This window comes from Ambystoma mexicanum, chromosome 4q (assembly GCF_040938575.1).
Source record: "Ambystoma mexicanum isolate Mex_15411 chromosome 4q, UKY_AmexF1_1, whole genome shotgun sequence".
NCBI lineage: Eukaryota > Metazoa > Chordata > Amphibia > Caudata > Ambystomatidae > Ambystoma > Ambystoma mexicanum.
In genome coordinates, this window is record NC_090928.1 from 898,468,741 (window position 1) to 898,487,868 (window position 19,128).

Below are 19,128 nucleotides of genomic sequence, written 5' to 3' on the forward strand. Positions count from 1 at the left end.
GGCCACCTGGATGCCAGATCCCCAGAGACTAGTCAGGGAGACACCTTCAGGTTTCTCACACACCTTACCGAGCAAGTGGATGATGGGCCTTGAGAAGGTATGCAGAAGATGACCTAGCCATCCCCATTCCCAAGCAGGGGATAGTCACTTACAAAGAACAATTTAACTATGCACCAGAAACCCCAAAGGACAATGCAAGTCAGGACCCTGTGCCACGATGTCCCTGAGTCCCTGACACAAAGGAACCCAAAATATGGTAATTCCACTTGTGACCAGCATGCCTCGTTTAGCAGAAAGGAAAATATAATTTACATTTCCCTCTGCGGACAAACCAAATTTCACAAGTGCTCACCCACCAGAAGGATTCAGACCCAAACTGCTTTCATGGCAGCACCAGTCCACGCGTATGCAGAGGGATGTGCAGGACTGTTCCAAGATGGCAGCAAACAAGTGCATCGTCCAAGTAAATACAAGTTCACACCCAAAAATCCTTAGCTCAACCCCACGGTAGGGGTGGACGGGGGACATAAGGGCAGCAAGAGAGGAGGCAGTGTGGGCACTTGGAGCACAAGAGGCGCACAATTTGAGTTAGAATTGCCATTATTTTATTTCTAAAATAGAAAATATTTGTTGCTCTTTTAGATTGGACAAGTCGTCCATGTCTTCTTACTCCACCACTAATTGTTCCTTCACTGTTACATCAGTCAGTTCTCAGTCTAATTCTGCAGCTGCACCTTCTGACCCTTTGCCTTCTCTTCCTTGGTTAAATCTGTTTTTCCTTTCTTTGTACCGCACCTTGTGATTTTCTTTAATTTATCTCTTCAATCTGGTTGTTTCCCATCGAACTTCAAACAGGCTACTGTTATTACATTGCTATACAAATCTAATTTAGATAGCTGTTTGTTCGGTTGACTTTCATCCAATAGCTCTACTCCTATATCTTACCAAATTACTTGAAAGATGTGTTTTATTCTCAGATATCTAATTATCTAACGTCTAATGGGTTACTATCTCTGTTTCAATCAGGTTTTCGGGCTGGTCACTCTATTGAGACAGCACTACTGACGATATGAAATTCTATTCTACAAGTTCGTCACTCCAAGTTATCATCTATTTTAGTCCTTTTAGACCGGTCACCTGCCTTTGATACTGTGAACCACCCAACACTTATTTCTTATCTTTCTTCACGTGTGACAACTGGTATTGCTCTTGCCTGGTTTTCTATATATCTTTTGCATTGTTCTTTTTCTGTCTCTTGGAAAGATCTATATCTCAGTGTCTGTCCTATGGTGTTCTCCAAGGTTCTGTGCTTGGAGCTTTACTTTTCACACTTTATACTATTTCACTTACATCTCTCATTCAGCCATTTGGTCTTGAAACACATTTTTATGCTGATGATACACCAATTTTCAGTAAATTTCCGACTTTGTCTGATTCTTTACATCAACAACCCTCTCGGCTGTTGAAACTTGGATGGCATCTTATTTTTTATGACTTAATCCTAAAAAAAAAAACAGAGATCTTGTTTTTCCAGCTACTTCAAATATTGTATGCCCGAGCTTCATTTTATTTCCACCTGTTACTTTGGAATTTTCTTCTTCTGCTCGTAATCTAGGACCTGTCTCTGATTCAACACTTAATTTACAGAATTAAGTCTTATTAGTGACCAAAACTTGTCATTTTCTACTTTTTAATATTAAGAAAATCTGTCATCTTTTACTTTGGTATTATCTCAAATAAACTGTTGGGTTACCTAAATATGCTCTTTTACCATTCCAATTTATTCTTCATTCGGCAGTTAGGATCTTATTTAATGTGAATTATATTTTGCATATTTCACCATATCTGGCCCGACTTTGCATACAAATATAAATACATTAAATAAATTGGGAAAGAGAGATACAAGGATCAGGGGAGTGAAATAGACAGGGAAGGACTGGCAGAGATTGAAGATGAGAGGGGGAGAAGAGAGCACAGCTGAGAACAAAAGGAATAAAACAGCAGGTAGTGGCTGGAGAGGATTATACATAGACAACTGGAAACCAGGAGTAGAGGGAGAAGATTACGGAGGTTAGAACTAGTTAGAATAGAAAAGAATGAGAGGACAGATATTGGCCAAAGCATGGAGGAGAAACAAGCACATAGCCGGACGACGAGCAGGGCCAGGAGCAGTTAAGAGTGAGAGAATCAAGGCAGAGGGTAGACATCAGAAAGAAATAAGGCCCTTGAACTGCACTGTACGAAAACAGGAGTACCTAGACTGGGCTGGCTGGCCCCGCCTATAGATGTCAAGCTACAGCTACTCCTGCATCGCGTGACCGAGAAACAGTCACGGCTCCAGGGACTGGTGGCGCTAACCTCCCAACTACATCCGAAGAGGTGACCAAGAGGGCCTCTGCGAGAATCAAGCCATAAAGAAATGGAGTGCTGGGGAGCTCCCCAAAATCCTTATGAACTTTTGTTCACATAACATCAATAGCCCTAGGAAGAATCAATATGATGGACTTTGAGCTGCATACATTTCGGAGGAGATCTAGCTTCTTTTGTGTTCTATATGAAGACTGTTTAAACTCATTTCTGTGTCTGGACATGACACTACTCAGACCTAGCATCCTGGTACTTCAGACATGTTCTGCTGCCTGAAACGAGAAAACAACTGATACATGCAGCACCATGATAACCTCACTGTTTGTAAAAAATGTTTTATCAAATATAGAATGCATTATTCACAGAGTACCTATTGTCGTGTGTCCATCACAGAATTCTGTTTCTTTAGTGGATGACTTGTTGCTTCCTTCCATTGGCATAACTTGCTGAGGGCTTTTCGCTCTATTTAGGAAGCAGCCAAATGTTAAACTGCTGAGACGCTGACCTTCACCAGGTTTTTGTGTCAATGGGGCAGAGTTCTTTTTACCCTGAACTTCTGTAAAATAATATTACAAGCATATTAAAAAGGTAAAGTAAATAATCAACACTAACTCATGATACAATATGTATAATGCAGGCGTTGTGTAATCTGATCAAAAGAGATATGCAAACTGTAAGGGATTCCCCACCTGCTTTTATGTGAAACCCTAAACTTTGAGTATGTTCTTCACCACAGTTTGACCCAAACTTACAAAAATTCTTCACACTGTGTGCTAAAGATCAGGGTCTAGCAAGTCAGGCTCTTGTCTACACAAGGGGGAGACCTTTTTTCTTTAAAAAGCGCACTGCAGAAATTGTCTTTTATTTTTATTTTTTACATTTGTGGAGGGCACTACAGCCCAAAGGCATTGTGGCGCTTTTTACAAGTAAGCAGGATTACAATTAAGACATGCGGTTACTTGGTTACATCGTATGTGCTAAGTTACAAAGTACAGTTGGGGTGTTCATGTTTGGTTACAGTAGTGTACAAAGTAAGAGCTAGGAATTAGCAGTTAACAGTTCAGGCAAATAGTCTTGTTTTGATGGCTTTACAGAACGCTAGGTGGGAGTCGATTCCCCTGATATGCGAGGGTAGGGCGTTCCACTGGGTGGCAGCAATGGCTGGGAAGCTGGAGCCCCCTGCACGCACTCTGCGTGTTTTGGGCTTGGCGATCATGTTGGTATAGGGTAGTCTGGATGGCCTAGCAGATGTAGGCATGGCTACGCGCTGGGCAAGGTAGGGGTGCCAGATCATGGAGGCATTTGTGGGTGAGGGAGAAGATTTTGAAAATGATTCTCTGTTTAACGGGAAGCCAGTGGACCTGTCGTCTCTGGTCAGATATGTGATCCTTTCTAGCGGAAACTTTGACACCTTTGACAGCGTGGACCTTTTGACAGCTCAAAGAGAAATTGCAGGTGTGCCTGCGCCAAGATATATTGTTATCGTATATATCCTTTTACTATGAATAAAAATTCCAAATTCATTGTATTCAATAGTCTATTTTTATTTTGTGTTTTCTACCCCTCTTGGATTTGTATTTTCTGCTCCTCTTGGATGACACGTGTTTCGGCGTATAGACTGTGCCTTTTTCAAATTCGGGCTAATTTGATTCACCAAGAAAAAGAAAACATAAAAAACAACATTTTGAAACGCATATATGAAATCCATGTCGATTTTCAAAGAATAATTGTGACCTTATTTGTGTTTTATCCACATACCCTGTGTTGCAAAACACATTTCACCTTGTGCGTTTTAGTGAACCAGATTGTAAATATATGCCACTACGTCAGAGCGGTAGGTGGAGGGATGGGGATTAGGCTGCATCTAATTTTATGTGCTGCTTATAGTTATTACCACTGTTATTTAGTGTGATTACCATCATTGTGTTTAACAGAAGATTACATACGTCGCATCTTACCCCTTTATAGCGTTGAGGTTCACACAATATATATTGTTCTTGTCTTAACGATTAACTTAAATTCTTGGGCTCAATCCCACCTATACAAAAAGGCATGAATACCATATATATTGGTGTATGGCTTACAATGTCTCTCTCCGAGCTGACATACCGATTTCCTGTCACCATGACTGTAAACACTAATTAAGTATGCTTGTCACTGTCTAAAACAAATCCCAATTTCCTATAAGTAAGGCCATGAAACGTATTTAAATATGCAGCGTAAAGCGTGCAAACCCGTTTAGCATATGATGGCAGTTATTGCGTATTAAAAAAGTCGCGGTACTAGCCGGGGTACCAAATTAATAATACCCAAGTTTTGAATGCAAACGGCAATGCGAGTAGTCCTAACTTGCTGGATGCGTTATCTTTAGGAAAGAGTTCCATCTGTTACAATGCGTATTGCTGTTTACAATCCTAAGAATAGCTCATTTCTCTATTCCTAGGTTTCCCGGTGTGGAATTGTTATCACAGCACGATGCTCCTGCTTCAAGGGCTTACCTGAAAATTCCATTGCTCGAGCTTCAAGCGTCGGCTTTAAACCCGCGTCATCCAAGAGGGGCAGAAAATACAAATCCAAGAGGGGCAGAAAATACAAAATAAAAATAAAAGACTCTATTGAATACAACAGATTTGGAATTGTTATTCATAGTAAAAGGATATACGATAACAATCTATCTTGGCGCAAACAAGTGCAGGCACATCTGCAATTTCTCTTACAGTTTACAGACGGAGTAGAGGGACTCAGTGTCTCCGTAGTGACCTACACTCATGCGACAAACAACCAACAAAAAAGAAAAAAACTAGAAAAGCAAACAAATTAGGTTTCGCAGGTACAAGTCTATGATATCTTCAAAAAGTTCTTCAAGGTCAGAAAACTAATGACAGCTCAGCCTTGCGCTGCACTACTTTTATCAGCACACCTGGGAAGAAATATTAATTTCTCCCATTATGCAATGATTTTGCTACTGTGACGCAACCTTCCAGCACATGACATTTTGATAGACTCAAGGTAAATCAATGGCGTGTTCAAAGAGTAAAAAAAAGAATCAAACATTTTATTAAGCTAAGCTTTGAGGTTATCAGGAATGGCTTTATCAGTTTGGTATGGGTTTCAAGTCTCAGTATGCCAGCAAAGAGTGCTTCAGTCAGGATGAGCTCAGATTGATCTAAGGTTTGTTTGTTTGTTTTTTTTTAATTTATTTATTTATTTGGTAGTGCGCACCAAACCCTTAGGTAGCCGGGCGCAGCAGTACACAAGAAGTCTTATAGCTTATTTACAGTACGTAGCACAAATAAGTACAACAGGTGCATAAATACATAAAAATACAGAGCATATCCTTGGTAAGTCAAGGAAACACTGACATGTATATCTATATATACAAGTATACAAAGGGTTTTAAGCTTAGTCTCTTGCAGTGTATTCACAACAAAGGATTTTTCCCCAGAACTGGACTTATAATGCAGCATTGTCACAACAAGGGATTCCTTCTCTCCACTCTAGGAATATCCGAGCAGGCAATTTTGTCTCAACCCAGGAGTATTTCAGTTTTCTCTTGGAATTTGGACTCAAAAAGTCAGGAGCCTTTTGACAACATGTAATTATTTCAGTTTGGAACCAATATCATGCAGTGTTTTCAAAATAAGTAATTCTTTCAGCTCACTCTTGAAACATGGAACCACTAATCCAACATGCAATGATTTCCCATGTGGAGAGGTGTCTCTGTTGAAGCTCATAAAATAGAAGCTTCTGCAGTCTGTTGTCAATTATCATCATCACATGAGCAGCTGTGGGAATGCAAAAAGCCACTAGAAAACCAGAGATGAGAGATCCTACTATAGCGCAAGAAAGATGCTGACAAACAGTGCCAACGGGGAGGTCGAGAGAATCCTACTAGTTTGAAAAGTTAGAGTTAACACTGAATGCCAAAGGAAAAGGAGATCCTGCCAGAGCAAATGAGAGATTCTACAACTGAACATCCGTTGAGAGGCAGAAGAAAGGTTCAGGAGTGAAAGTGTCATCTACCGAGGCTGCAGGAAAACCATGAAGGGACAAATGGCCGTACATCGGACACCTATACCATAAGCCCTACTAGTGAGAGAAAACAGGTGAAGGGAGAAGTAGGAGACAAGTAGCAGCTGCTTCCAAGGAGGGAGAGTGAACCTGTGTTACCTAGAAGGCAGTGAACAAGAGTACTAGAGAGTAGCCCCCGAGAGGATAAGTTGTCAGTGCAGAGGAAAGAGGGATAGAGGGTCAGAGGAAGCAGGATGAAGGTACAGAGAGAACAGTTAAGATTGCAGCTGCCAGAACAAAACTGAATATTGTGAGAGCAAGAGAACAATTGTGCTGCATCCTAAAACCTGAGGTGAAAGTTCCGAACAGCACAACAACCACACTGAGATCAAGAGAGCCACCCCACCGCACCCTGGGACCTGGAGTGAATGTTCGCTAGTGGGTAATAGCCATCAGTGGAGACTGCAAGAGTAAGAAATCGACAACGCTGCATCCTGGGACCTGAAGAGAAGGTTCCCAAGGGTGTGCCAACCACCAGTGAACATTATGAGAGCTAGAGAGACCCCATTCTGTAGCCTAGAATGTGGAGTGAAGGTACAGGAGCATAAGATCACCATTAAACAATGTGCCAGAGTAACCAAGTTGCACCCTAGAACCTAGAGTAAGGTTCACAATAACGCAACAAACACCAATCAAACTGAACTGCATACAGGAACCTGGAGGGAAAGTTCAAAACATTGGCACAACTAATAATACTGTTCAATAGACCATTGCGCGAAAGAGAGAAACTCACTTTCTAGAACAATGAGAAAGGGACAGGAAACCACACTGGATCACTGGAGTGATTTCAACTTTAGTGGTAGACTGAAGAATTACTCAAGATCCCCTATTGATAACTGCTTACCTCAGACATCCTATCTCGCAGCATTCAAGGATTTGGTGGACACCCAACCAGGATGGCGACCCAAGCTCAAGCCACACTTAGTTTGGGACACCATTTAAAGAGGGACGCGAGTTAAGATTTCTAAAAGACCACCACCGAGCCGTAACTAGTTCACATTAATTTAGCCTGCCTTTGTAAGCTCTGGCTAGATCCTAGAAAAGACAATGGTAATTCTTGCCAACAAGCAGGAGGAAGACAACCCACATTGCCAGTGGTTTGTTTACAGGGTTTTAAAATTGAGGCTACCTTGTGGTAAATAAGATGTTAAAAATGATACACTGGGATCCAAGATGGTGCCTGGTATAGAATGGATAGGAGTGTCTGAGCTCCGCTGAGAAGGTACTCATTAGCAGTATAATCACTGCATGATGGGGGAATGTGCCCGAGCAGGGGAGTGCCGACCCTGCCCACTAACATAGGGCAGTCTGGCAACATTGGAGGAGCACCGTAAGGAGAGCTGGAGGTGAGGTCAGGAAGCCTTGAAAAGACTTTCTGACCTGTGTCAGGAGAAGCCGCTGCACTGCCGTTAAGCAGACAGGGTCTGAGTGATGCTGGAGCCCTCCTGTTGCCGCTGGCCCCTGTGAGACAGGCATGGTATCAAGAGAGACACAGACTCAAAGATGTTAGTTTCAAAACCTTTATTTACTAAGGTTCTCGGGTTGGTGTAATGCCTAGCTGGCCTTTAATCTAAAGGGATGGTTCTAAGGGGCGTCAATGTCAGAGTCTAAAACAATAATCCGTCTGTGTCTAAACCTATGCTTGCTTTCACTCTTTATAAAAATGTGTTAGGAAGTCTTTAAAAAGGAAATAATAATGGTTCAACAGAAAATAGGAAACCAAGGTTGGTTTCAGGTGACTTTCTCACCATGTGAGGGGTGGTTGGATCACACAAAAAGGAGTTCAATTATCAAAGGGCTGTTCATCAGACCTTTCCATATTTCTAGTTGCAGTCTTACACTTTAAAATGTCTTAAGTTTCTTGGGATTCCCTTCCCCAAGCTTTAGCGCTTCCAAGTTCCAAAACTGTCATGAACCACCGAATTCGTCCCTTTTGGACTTCATGGTCCATGATGCACTGCGGCATGAACTCAGTGATCCTTCCAACATGGCCAACGGCCTGCAACGCTGTGCTCTAGCCTTTGCGCGCAACGCTCGGCTTCCTAGAAAACAGACACACCCCCGCGGCTCTGCGTGACTCTCAATGCAACTGCTTGGAGTTGCTAGACATGTGTTTCGAGTCCGCTTCCTGTGCCATCTACAGTTCCTTAACTTTCCTTTTTTCTTGTTTCCTGGAACCCCTTCCGATTCTCCCTTAGCCGCTAGCCGTATCCTCTTCCCGGATTCGTCTTGTGCTCGGTCCTGCGGTGTCCTAGACACTCTTAGAGCGTGGGACTCTTACTCCTCCTCCTTCCTGGATACACGACTACATTACTGGATACTGAACGCCATCCGGACATCTGGCTACATCACACTGGAACACGAAGACTCGCACCCCGGCCCGTACAATTCTCGGACAGTGAGAAAAAAGGAAGTTGCATCCAAGAAGGTCACAAGCAAGGAAAAACAGGTAAGAAAGAGAGAAACTTGTGACAAAAACACAATCAAAAACAAATATCTGCAGTTCTTTGCCAAACCACTAAGCATTCAACTTCGTTACGCCACTCACTGTTCCCTTCTCCGAGTTTGTGCCCCTCTTGGATTCAAACACAAGTTCAGCTCACAAAAAAATAGGTATTCCACTTTGTTAGGCCTCTCAGGGTTTCCCTTCCCCAAGCTTAGGCCTCTCTTGGATTCTTTCCTTTTATATTCAGTTCTTTCATACACATTTCACGTGTAGGGTGCAATAAGAGACTTTGGAAACCACCAGGTTCTTTGCTTCTCCTAGGCGTGACCACTGTGATCTGTATCCCCCTCTCTTTATTCCTTGGTCTTTTCCTTTTAACCTCTCATCTTCAGGTGCTTCCTGCACCCCTTTCTTGCTCTCCTTTGTTTCTTTTACTTTCTCATGCACACTTGCACCTTCCTCTGCTTTGTTCAATCTGTATTGTGCCTCTTGTACACTTTCCACAATGTACATTCTTTATCGGGCACACGTGCACTGTTCGTTTTCTTCTCGTGCCTTGCCACTTTACAAACTGTGCCTTTATGCCGCTCTGCTTCAATCAACTGCACACTCCTGACTTTCTCTCTCACTGACCTGAAACTCACCGGGCAGCGTCACGTAGATGAGCGGTTTCTCTGGCTATAAAAAAGAAAAAAAGGTGCTAGAATTAACATGGGTAAAACATCCTACCGACACCACCCGGATGGAATGGAAGGAATGTGTTAGGCAGAAACCTGTGCAGTTCCCTTAGGGACCACTGCAAAACGTTTAAGACTACAGGAGTAAGCAGTAAACCCAATTGGTAGCAGTCTGATTTACCTGGTAGCTGTGGCTGAGCAGTCAGACTTCTCTCAAGAAGAGTTAGGCAGTATATAGAGTATACACAATAGGGCTAAAAATACAGTAGCACACGCAAACACTGACCAGAGCTTTGGTATAAAAGTATATAATTATTTATTTAAAAACACACTTGTAAAAATACACTGGCACTAATATGTCAAGCAAGTTCAAACACAGTCACTATAAGTATATACACCTCCCTAGTTAATTATTCGGCAAGTCTAGGTTAAGACACCACTTATTTAGCAAAACAGAGGTGAGCGCGTAACCGTAGATGGCACTCCAATAATTTGTTTAAAAAGGGAGAGAAAAGGCAGAATAGGAAAAACACACAGTACCAACACTTTTAAGAAACCACAGCAAGTCAAGAAAGGCAGGTCTACTGTAGAGCAAAAATTTCATAGGCCAGGCCCACTCTTGGAGAGAGCAAGGCGGAATGTGTAACGCTCACCTGACTCCCACGGAGGCGCTGGCCTGGTTCGCGCTGCTGTGACCTTTTCTAAGGTGATGCGCAGGGTTCGGAAGACGGACTGGACCGGGCCCCCAAATCTGGCTTGTCTGGCTCGCAGAAGTATCCTTCTGTAGGCGAAAATAGGGGATTAAGCGTCTGTGGGGTAATGCAATCAGCCTCCCACTTTCCCCTCTCACCCTCCTCGAAACCCTTCTGTGATTCCTCGTAGCGTCTCACCTTAGGGTCTGGAAGGACGAGCTCTCCATCCTGCTTCTGATGCAGGGGCGCGTTGGTATCCAGTTACTTCACTGCATTTTCGGATTGGTGAGAACCAAACTTGCTTGGCTTCCAGGTAAGTTTTTTTTTTATAAGAGGTTCCCCTTGTGTCCATGCATTAATGTACTAATGCTAGTGTCTTTTTCCCCATAGGGACTGGGGTACGGAATGCCGGGGAACAGGCACCGACCCGAGATGAGAGGTGAAATCCTTGTAGAAATCAGGTAAGTCTTTAATGAGCTTTTTTTGGTAATGTCTTTTCATTCGCTCATTAACGCTGATGTCTCTTTTTCCCCTTAGGGGCCGGGGTCCGGAAATGCCAGGATGCGGCGCGGACCCGAAATGAAGAGGGAATGAATCAACAGGTAAGTCTTAACATGGAGATTTAGCTTTCCTTATTCCCTTCTCTCTCTCACCTTTTGTTCTGGTCTTTTTCTCCCTAGGTGCTGGGGCGTGACTGCGAATCCGGATGATCGCTGCTGAACATGGAGGCGCCCTGTAAAGCTGAGTGGAATGCGGCGCTGCAGCGATCGACGCGATGAGCTTTTAAATAAAAGTCTTCCTTTTCAGGATTGTCGGCGAGATGACTCCGGGATGCGGATTTAGCAGGTAAGGACTTTTCCTTCTTCTGTTCTCTTCTTCTCTTCCTTTGCAGGTGATCCAGGATGCTGGCAGGCGTGGCAGAAGTCAGGATGCAGGAGCAGACACGGTGAGCGTCCAGCTGCTAGATGCAGAACAACGTGAAGCACGTGTGGCTGTTCGGGTGGGGTTTAAATAGCCTTGGAAGAAGTTCCAGGTATGTATCCTTCCTCCAATCAAGTATGTATCCTTCCCCGACCACGCCCAGATGGTAAATTAGTCCCACAGGTAAAGTAGTTCCTTTCAGGCCTCAAGGAGGCCGGGATCCTGCAGCATGGTCTGCATCAGGTAAGTGCACCCAAGCACTTCCATAATGAGCCTGGCGCCTATGGCACCAGGACTGATGTCTTTTATGAGCCTGGCGCCATAGGCGCCAGCACACTGTCCAAAGGGCCCCTAATATGGGGTTGCTGGGTCCTTCCTTGGGGACTGGATGTCCACTTTCGGGGACGCAGGGCTTGAACCGGCTCCCCGGGAGCGGGCATCATGACAGAATGTGCCAACATCACACAGTGGAAATGCACTCAAAGTCTCTGCAGAAAAGTTAGAAGAGGTTGGATCAAGTCAGAAAGGCAATGTTAGCAGGTCCGAGGTCACCCCAGGATAGAGAGTCAAGGATTTACGGGACACCTTGGACAGTCTGTTGCAAGGGAGACCAGGCGAAACACAGTACCTGAAATGGTGAGAAAGCTCCAGCGGGGGCAGTTGTTCCTGGCAGTGGGTGCAAGTCGGAGCTTCGTCCAGGGGAAGAGATGATCTCGACGTGGAGGAAAGCTGGAGGTCGTTGCACTGCCAGGGAAGAAAGCAGCCGCAGAGTTTCCCGGTTAAAAGGTACGACCCTTTTATTCGCGGTAGTGGTGAAGCGTGGCTATCCGGCCGCTGGGGTGCTTAGCACGGGCGATTCGACCATGAGACAATCCAGGAAGGCGAAAAAGGCGAACTGGTTGGTCCCACCAGCTCAAAGGGAAGAAGACTCTCCTGGAAGAAGATCTCCTCTGTCGTCGGGAAAGTGGTGAGTTTCGTACAGCAGGGCTCCACCGGCGGTGTCGTCGTCGTAGATGGCTCAGCTTCTCCCCTCTTCGGATTCTTTAGGTCCTGTGCCGACTTCTGAAGTTCCAGTCCCCAAAGCCCTGCTTTTATGCAGCAAAACCCCCATTCATCAGCCTAGCTGTCACTCAAACATGCTAAGTGGTGAGCCGGGCGGCTCACCACTGGGCCAATCACACAAGAGTGCGACTTGAGTTGCCAACGCAACTCAGTCCAGGGTGCCTAATCCCACCCCCACACATCGTGTTGACCCCAGACAGAGTGGCACCATTTGGAGGGCTTCTGTGGAGAAGCCCGCCAAAATGTGGAACAAAGGGCTCGACTTGGGTTAGAGTTTCAGAGGCGAACACCAACGCCATTTTAAAACTGAGTCCTGGCAAAAAGACCCAACCGGGGAATAAATATTAAATAAATAACCCGGCGGTATCTTTAACATTGCACCAAAAAAGTGGTGCGTTTAAAATGAATGGGAAAATCCCATAGGAAATATTCCAGTGGAATATTTTGCGTGGTATCCACTGCCACCAGCCAGAAACTCGACAAGGGGGGACGGGACAGTGTCCCCTTGGAAAACAGACCCAGGGGCAATCGAATTATCCCTACCAGTACTTCCACAATATGATGGTTTGTACTGGTTCTGTTCACAATTTGAGACTAGTAAAGCCAATGGTGACTTTACATGCCCTGGGAGACAGTAGTCAGTCCCAGGGTATGGAGTCTATGTTTGGGGGTCACTATGACACCCCTGTGTTACTGCACTGAGGGTGCTGTGTAACACACATACCAAAAACACATGAAGCCCTATGGAGTAAAAGACCCTATAGCCCATAAAACACATTACATAGTCAAAGGACATCCTCAAATCATGCCTAACAGTGGATGGAAAATAGTCTCACTCTTAGCAGGAGAAAAAAATAAACCCCAAAAATCCAGCAAAGCTGCTGGGGGACTCACTAGGTTTGGGAAATTAGCCTTAACAGAGAATTCTCCCTAACAGAATGTCACAATTCTTACAAAGGACTAATCGCAGAGACGAAGAAATATGTCTTCTAGAAGCAGGGAAACCTGGGATGTTGATCTTGCTGGACTTGTCGGCAGCATTCGATCTCGTCGATCATGAGTGTCTAACTCAAGTGTTGACAACAGCAAGGGGCTTGTTCCCAGAAAACTATCAACCGTGTCAAGTCCTTTTCGATGTATCGAGAGTCTAACATCCAATGGGGTGCAGCAGCCTCCCGTCTCTTCCATGAAATTTGGCGCTCCTCACCCTGCACCAATGTTGCCTCTTCTCTTTAACCTATACATGCGTTCCTTTTGCTCAGTACTGGAAGACCTAGGGGTCTTCTTGACCAACTACGCAGATGACACACAGTTGGTCATTGAGCTGAGTGGGGACTACCATCAGGATTCACTGACTCTAAATAACTTCTACACCACCAGTGAGGGGTGGATGTCATCCAAATGGTTATGGCTGAATGGTAATAAGACCGAACCAATGATCTTCGGCTCCCCCCAGGTGCGGGCAAAATTGGACCCAGCGTATGCAAACTTTATGCTACAAGGCAATAAGATTCCGATCCAACCAAAAGTAAAGACCTTGGGGGTCTACATGGAGGCCTCCTTGAATTCGGATGCCCATGTACACTATCTTCAAAAAACCTGTAATTACCACCTCAGGCTCCTTTGAGCTATACACCCATTTCTCAACATAAAGAATTCAATGACCATCGCTCGCGCAACGATTTTGTCTAGGTTAGACTATTGTAACCTCTTGTTAAGCAGAGCCTCCAAATCCAACCTTCGAGCATGTCAGGTTATTCAGAATAATGCAGTCCGGGTAGCTATGGCTATCCCAAGGAGATTCACATATCCAAAGTTAGGAAAGAGCTACATTGGCTACCCATACAAGAGCGGATACGGTTTAAAATCGGCCTACTAATACACCACTCTATATATGGTAAGGCCCTGGAATACCATAAAGCACTGGTCATTCCATACACACTGGCCAGAAATATGCGATCATCCTCGCTTGCCCAGCTACAGGGTATCAGAGTTAAAAGAGGCAGAGGATTAGGTACATCTTTCCGGGCCATAGCACCTTCTTTCCGGAACTCTCTGCCCCTGAAAAACATAGTGTCTTTCAATTTGAGGCACTTAAAAAAAAAAAAAACTGAAAATGTATCTTTTCAGGTCATTTTGCAGTGTTCTTGATCTTCTCCTCCGTTAGCCTCTATATATCTAGGGCCCATATCCGTTGTCTTATGTTCCGTACTTATGTTGTCCTTTGTGTTAATGTTTGCACCCGATGCCAGGGGCTGCACCCGATGCCAGGGGGCTGTTGTGCACATTACAAATAAATAAATACACAGCGTTGAGGTCAGGCTCTCCGCACCTGCCCCTCAGCCACCCTTGGGACAGGCACCAGTCTCAAGGGAACAAGCATTTTGCCAAACACAAAAAACAGGATGAAGACTCCCTCGCGCCGGCTTCTTGGAGCCACGGGTCCCCCGCCATGCTGCAGCCCCTCACAAACACTGGACCAGCGTCTTGGCACGTCGTTCTCCTCCAGGCTTCAGGTCCTGCTGCTCTCTGTTTTTTGGCCTCTTTGGTCCGGACAACATCCGTAGCTCGCCCTCTCTTTATGAAAAACCACACCTTTTATAGTTGAACAGTCAAGTGGAGTCAGGTATGAATGGTCATTATCAAATGCCAGACTCTGCCTGACTCTATTAGTGGGACAACCTGTATTCTTTCTATAGTAGGTTTCCATTAATTTCCTGATGTTGTTTCTTTGGGTAATATTCACTGATTCTAGTTGCATCCTCCTCATCTCAGTATTTGCTGGAAATAAGGAGGGGAGATGAGCTGAGATAGAAAATACCCCATGGAGGCTGATGAAGAGTGGGTTGGGGTATTATTGGGAATGGGGGAATACCATGTCTTGTCCTTGGGTATCCTCCTCCCAATACCTCGTGACCTTCCACTCAGGTGATCCTCCCTCGCGTATCCACCGCCAGGTAGAGTAGGTGGGAGAATACCATCAGGTTTCTCACACACCGTAGACGCTCGCCCCGCCCACCGGCCCTCACTCCTAGGGGGCAGAGGTTGGTTCATAGAGATCTGAGCCCCGGGCGGCTTACTGGATCTCTTCTGGTGTGGAGAGACTTCGCTCTGAGGAGCCTGCTCCCTCTGCTGCTGCAACATCCATTGCAGGCCTGGTAGAGGACAGCATCCACCTTCCCTATACCCAGCCTTGCAGTGTCACCCGACACAGAGTGCCCCCTGATGATACTGCTCCTGCCAGGTTGCTTTTCCCCCAATAGGCCAAGGGGAATTATTGTACAGATCACTGAAGAGATTCTGGTCAGGGTTAACGAGTCTGGTGTTTATGCACAGTAGCTCCCTGTTGCCTGAAGGAATAAATCCTGCATGCTGGTTCAACAATGGGCATCCTAAGCCAACTTTATCCACAACCCGGTGTATGAGGGAGCATCCTTCAGATGCCTAAGGGGAGAGGGAAGGAAGCCCCGGTCTGCCCAAGACCCCAGCGCCCCTCACATAACGGTGCTTGTGCCGCTGCTGGAACCTGGGTGAAGATCCTGCTGAGGGTTATGTGAGTAATCCGGTGAAATCATCACGGATTCCCCAGTGGTAACCTCCTCCCATGTGGCCAGGGGACGGCAGCCTCTACCTGATCCTGAACCTGGGGGCGGCTATATGAGGGATGATAACATGGGAGGAGTCAGCCTCTGGTAAGATTTCTTGGCTCCATTGAACGAGACATTCTGTCCCCCATTTTCCCCTTAAAATAACATCCCCATATCTGAAACTTTATGGCCTATTGTCATGTATCCACTCCCTTTCCTACGAAGAGCAGGGAAAACCCTTTTACCAAAACTACTGACAAACCTTCCAACCTTGGTCTAATTTGCCAATGCGATGAAATCACCTCTTCCAATTCCACTTGTCAATAAATAACTTACTTGCCATCAAAACCTTTTGAAAATGTTCAAGTCAATCATTCCCGATTGACTTCTATTCCCAGGATACACAAAATACTGGGCCGAAGAAGAAGGAGGATCAAGCAATGTGGAGAAAAAGAGACTGCAAAGCTAGTGAGTGCTCTAGTGTTAGTTGGCACTCACCGGTGCCCGGGAAATTTAAGCAGCCCAAACAGGGAATGGAATGCAGCTCCTGTGGCGACTAGCGAGAGGGAGCTTCACCTCTCCATGAGAAGCGGGGAGCCGAGAAGCCAGGACCGGCGTGGTGGAGTCACACAGTTCACCACCGGATGAAGAAGGAACTGCTGGACAGAGAGTTGCTGCTTGAACGCCAGGAGCCAGAGAAGAACTCCTGGGTGTTTGCAGACGCAGGGTAACATCATTTTGCTAATCTGAGCCAAGATGACAACAGGAGTGTCAAAAGGAAGCCGCAGAGGACCGGCAAACTAAGGAAAGAAGACCGCAAGAGGGACGCTGATGGGAATTCTTACCCGGCTGACCACGAGAGAAGATACCAACACCTACAGAAACTGGTGAGTCCTCCAAAAAAACAATGGGGACACCAGGGTCTCTCGGCAAACACGCTGAGTGCCAACAATTGAGGGAATTTGAGTCACAAATAAATCCCTTTCTAATGTGTAAATGTACACAGTGACAATATGAAGAAAGCAGAAAGAAGATAATATATCAGGAAGATACATTTTCGAATACCATCTACAGACAACTTTGGGAGCTGGCAATAAACCCAAATGAACAGATGCCCTGGCTGGAGAGTATACCAGGCAGTCACAAGTGTGTGAAGTGAATTAGATGTCCTGGCAGTAGTGTACGCCAAGCAACCTCAAGTGTGTGAAACAGAGGTCCTGGAAGGAGAGTACAACAGGAAATTGAAAACAATTGTGTAAAACACGTTTTATGTGCAAGTGTTGTACTTGGCCCAGTAAGGTCCAAATAATTGTTCTTGAAAGGAACTGTGAAGTTAAACAAGAGCAAGAGAAGCCCAAAGAACTGTTCTTGAAAGAAACCAACATTGCGAAGTTAAATAGCTGTTGTACAAGTGTTGTACTTGGCCAAGAGAGGTCCAAAGAACTGTGGTGAATAAACACTCAAGGAGTAAATAGAAATTCAAAGAAAGGGAACCACCCTCTGGAACAAAGATCTTTATCCTTAAAAGAACCAGAGAACACAAATGTAAGACAACCTCAAGGAGTAAAGAAGAATCCAGCAGAAGGGAATTACCCTCTGGAACCAAGTACTTTATCTTTGAAGAAACCTTTAAGTCATTTATCGCTTTAGGAACACTTCTTCCAAACCACTCGAGGTTAAAGACACTTCCTTTTTAACCTATGAGTTAAGTTTGTAGTGGGAGGGTCAGAATAGAACATTGGACACAGACCTGTTTTGGTTTTGACATCCTGATACAGACAGAGCCTTAGTTTTTGTTTAGGTAGGGAAATTCCTCTAGAGCAGGGTCAGGGAGGCTTTTCCCCAACCCCTTCTATTTTTAATACAAGTCTTTAACCAAAAACATGGCAAACATGTGTCCGACTCTCCTTTCTGACTCCTCACATATCGTGTCAGCAGTGGGATCGGGCTCCATTGAGACAAACTGGGGGACCCTCAGGTCCCGGTTCCCGCCTCCCTGCTCTCCTCGTCTCTGATTGGTGTGAACACTTGTTGTGGCAAGGCCTATCGGCCCACATTGCCCCTGCTCGCTTCTTCACATCAGCCATTGAAGAATACCCTCCTGGGCCTTTTGCTGGTGTGATTTGTTGTAACTTTACCGTGCTAAACCCCGTTGTGCAGCCACTCCCCTCCCATCCCTTGTCAGTTCCCACTTTGCGGTTCCCGCCTCCCTGCCCACCCCCGTCCCTGATTGGTGTGTCCACTTGTTGCAGCAAGGCATATCAGCCCACACTGCCCCAGCTTGCTTCTTCACATCTGTGATGCACGTGAGTGGTCATTGAAGAAGACCCTCCTGGGCCTTTTGCTGGTGTGATTAGTTGTAACTTTACCATGCTAAGCCCTGTTGTGCACCTGTTGCCCTCCCATCCCTCGATCTGATCCCAATTCCTGGTTCCCGCCTCCTGCCTGCCCGCGTCCCTGATTGGTGTCTACTGGTCATTACTGACCCTCCCAGGGCAGCCCTCTGCCGGGAAGCCCCTGCGGCTAAGGGCCACTTGGGAAAGGGCGGCTCCAACTGTGGCAGCTCAAGCTAGTGTCTGCAGGTGTCGGCAGGGGAAGCCAGTGACCAGCCGTCAACTGGCAGCGACTAGTAAGGTAGCAGTGGCCTGGGTTAGGAATAGAGCCATCACTCTACCCCAAATACCCCGCCACATAGCAACCTTACCTACACTAGAATACTACTGTGATTATTAGCCTGTGCCACACTGGAGTAGTGCTATTACCCTGTGCCACACTGCAATAGTGCTGTGATTATTGGCCGCATTTAAATTGCACTGTGTAACCTAGGCCTTTCTCCCACTATACAGGATTTTCAGACATAGGTGTGTTTTCTCTGGTATTACATTGTATTATGAAAGTATTTAAATTGCATTGTGGAAGTATTTAAACTGCATTGTGAGGCCTGGGCCTTTCCCCCACTATACAGGACTCTCAGACCTAGGTGTGTTGTCTCTGGTGTTTAAACTACATTGTGAAAGTAGTGTTGTCTTTGGTTTGCCTTCTTCCCAAAGCATTCATCTAGCAAACTGTGCTACTATTGTCTGAGCTCTTGTCGTTTTGTTCAAATTGTCTACTATTGTCTCGTCTCTCCTGCCTTGTCTGCTTGCACCCCTCCCTGTGTCCTTCCCTAGTGCTCTCTCCGCCCCTACACCCTTCCATCCCCCTTCTCTTCTCTCCTCTCCTCTTCCTACCTACTCTATGGTGCTCTCTGTCCCTCCTATCTTTTCTAACTGCTTCTCTATCGACTATCCTGCTCTCCTCATTAC

At 45.5% G+C, this 19,128-nt stretch overlaps 1 protein-coding gene across 1 annotated transcript in view; it reads right to left on the reverse strand.

Moving 5' to 3' along the window:
* The window catches only part of PLEKHH2 (pleckstrin homology, MyTH4 and FERM domain containing H2), a 1,974,292-nt gene that overhangs the window by 1,405,712 nt on the left and 549,452 nt on the right, over nucleotides 1–19,128 (reverse strand). The window contains exon 6 of the mRNA XM_069608462.1: nucleotides 2,738–2,923. Coding sequence (XP_069464563.1) covers nucleotides 2,738–2,923 — 186 coding nt within the window. The remainder of the gene's footprint in view (nucleotides 1–2,737; nucleotides 2,924–19,128) is intronic.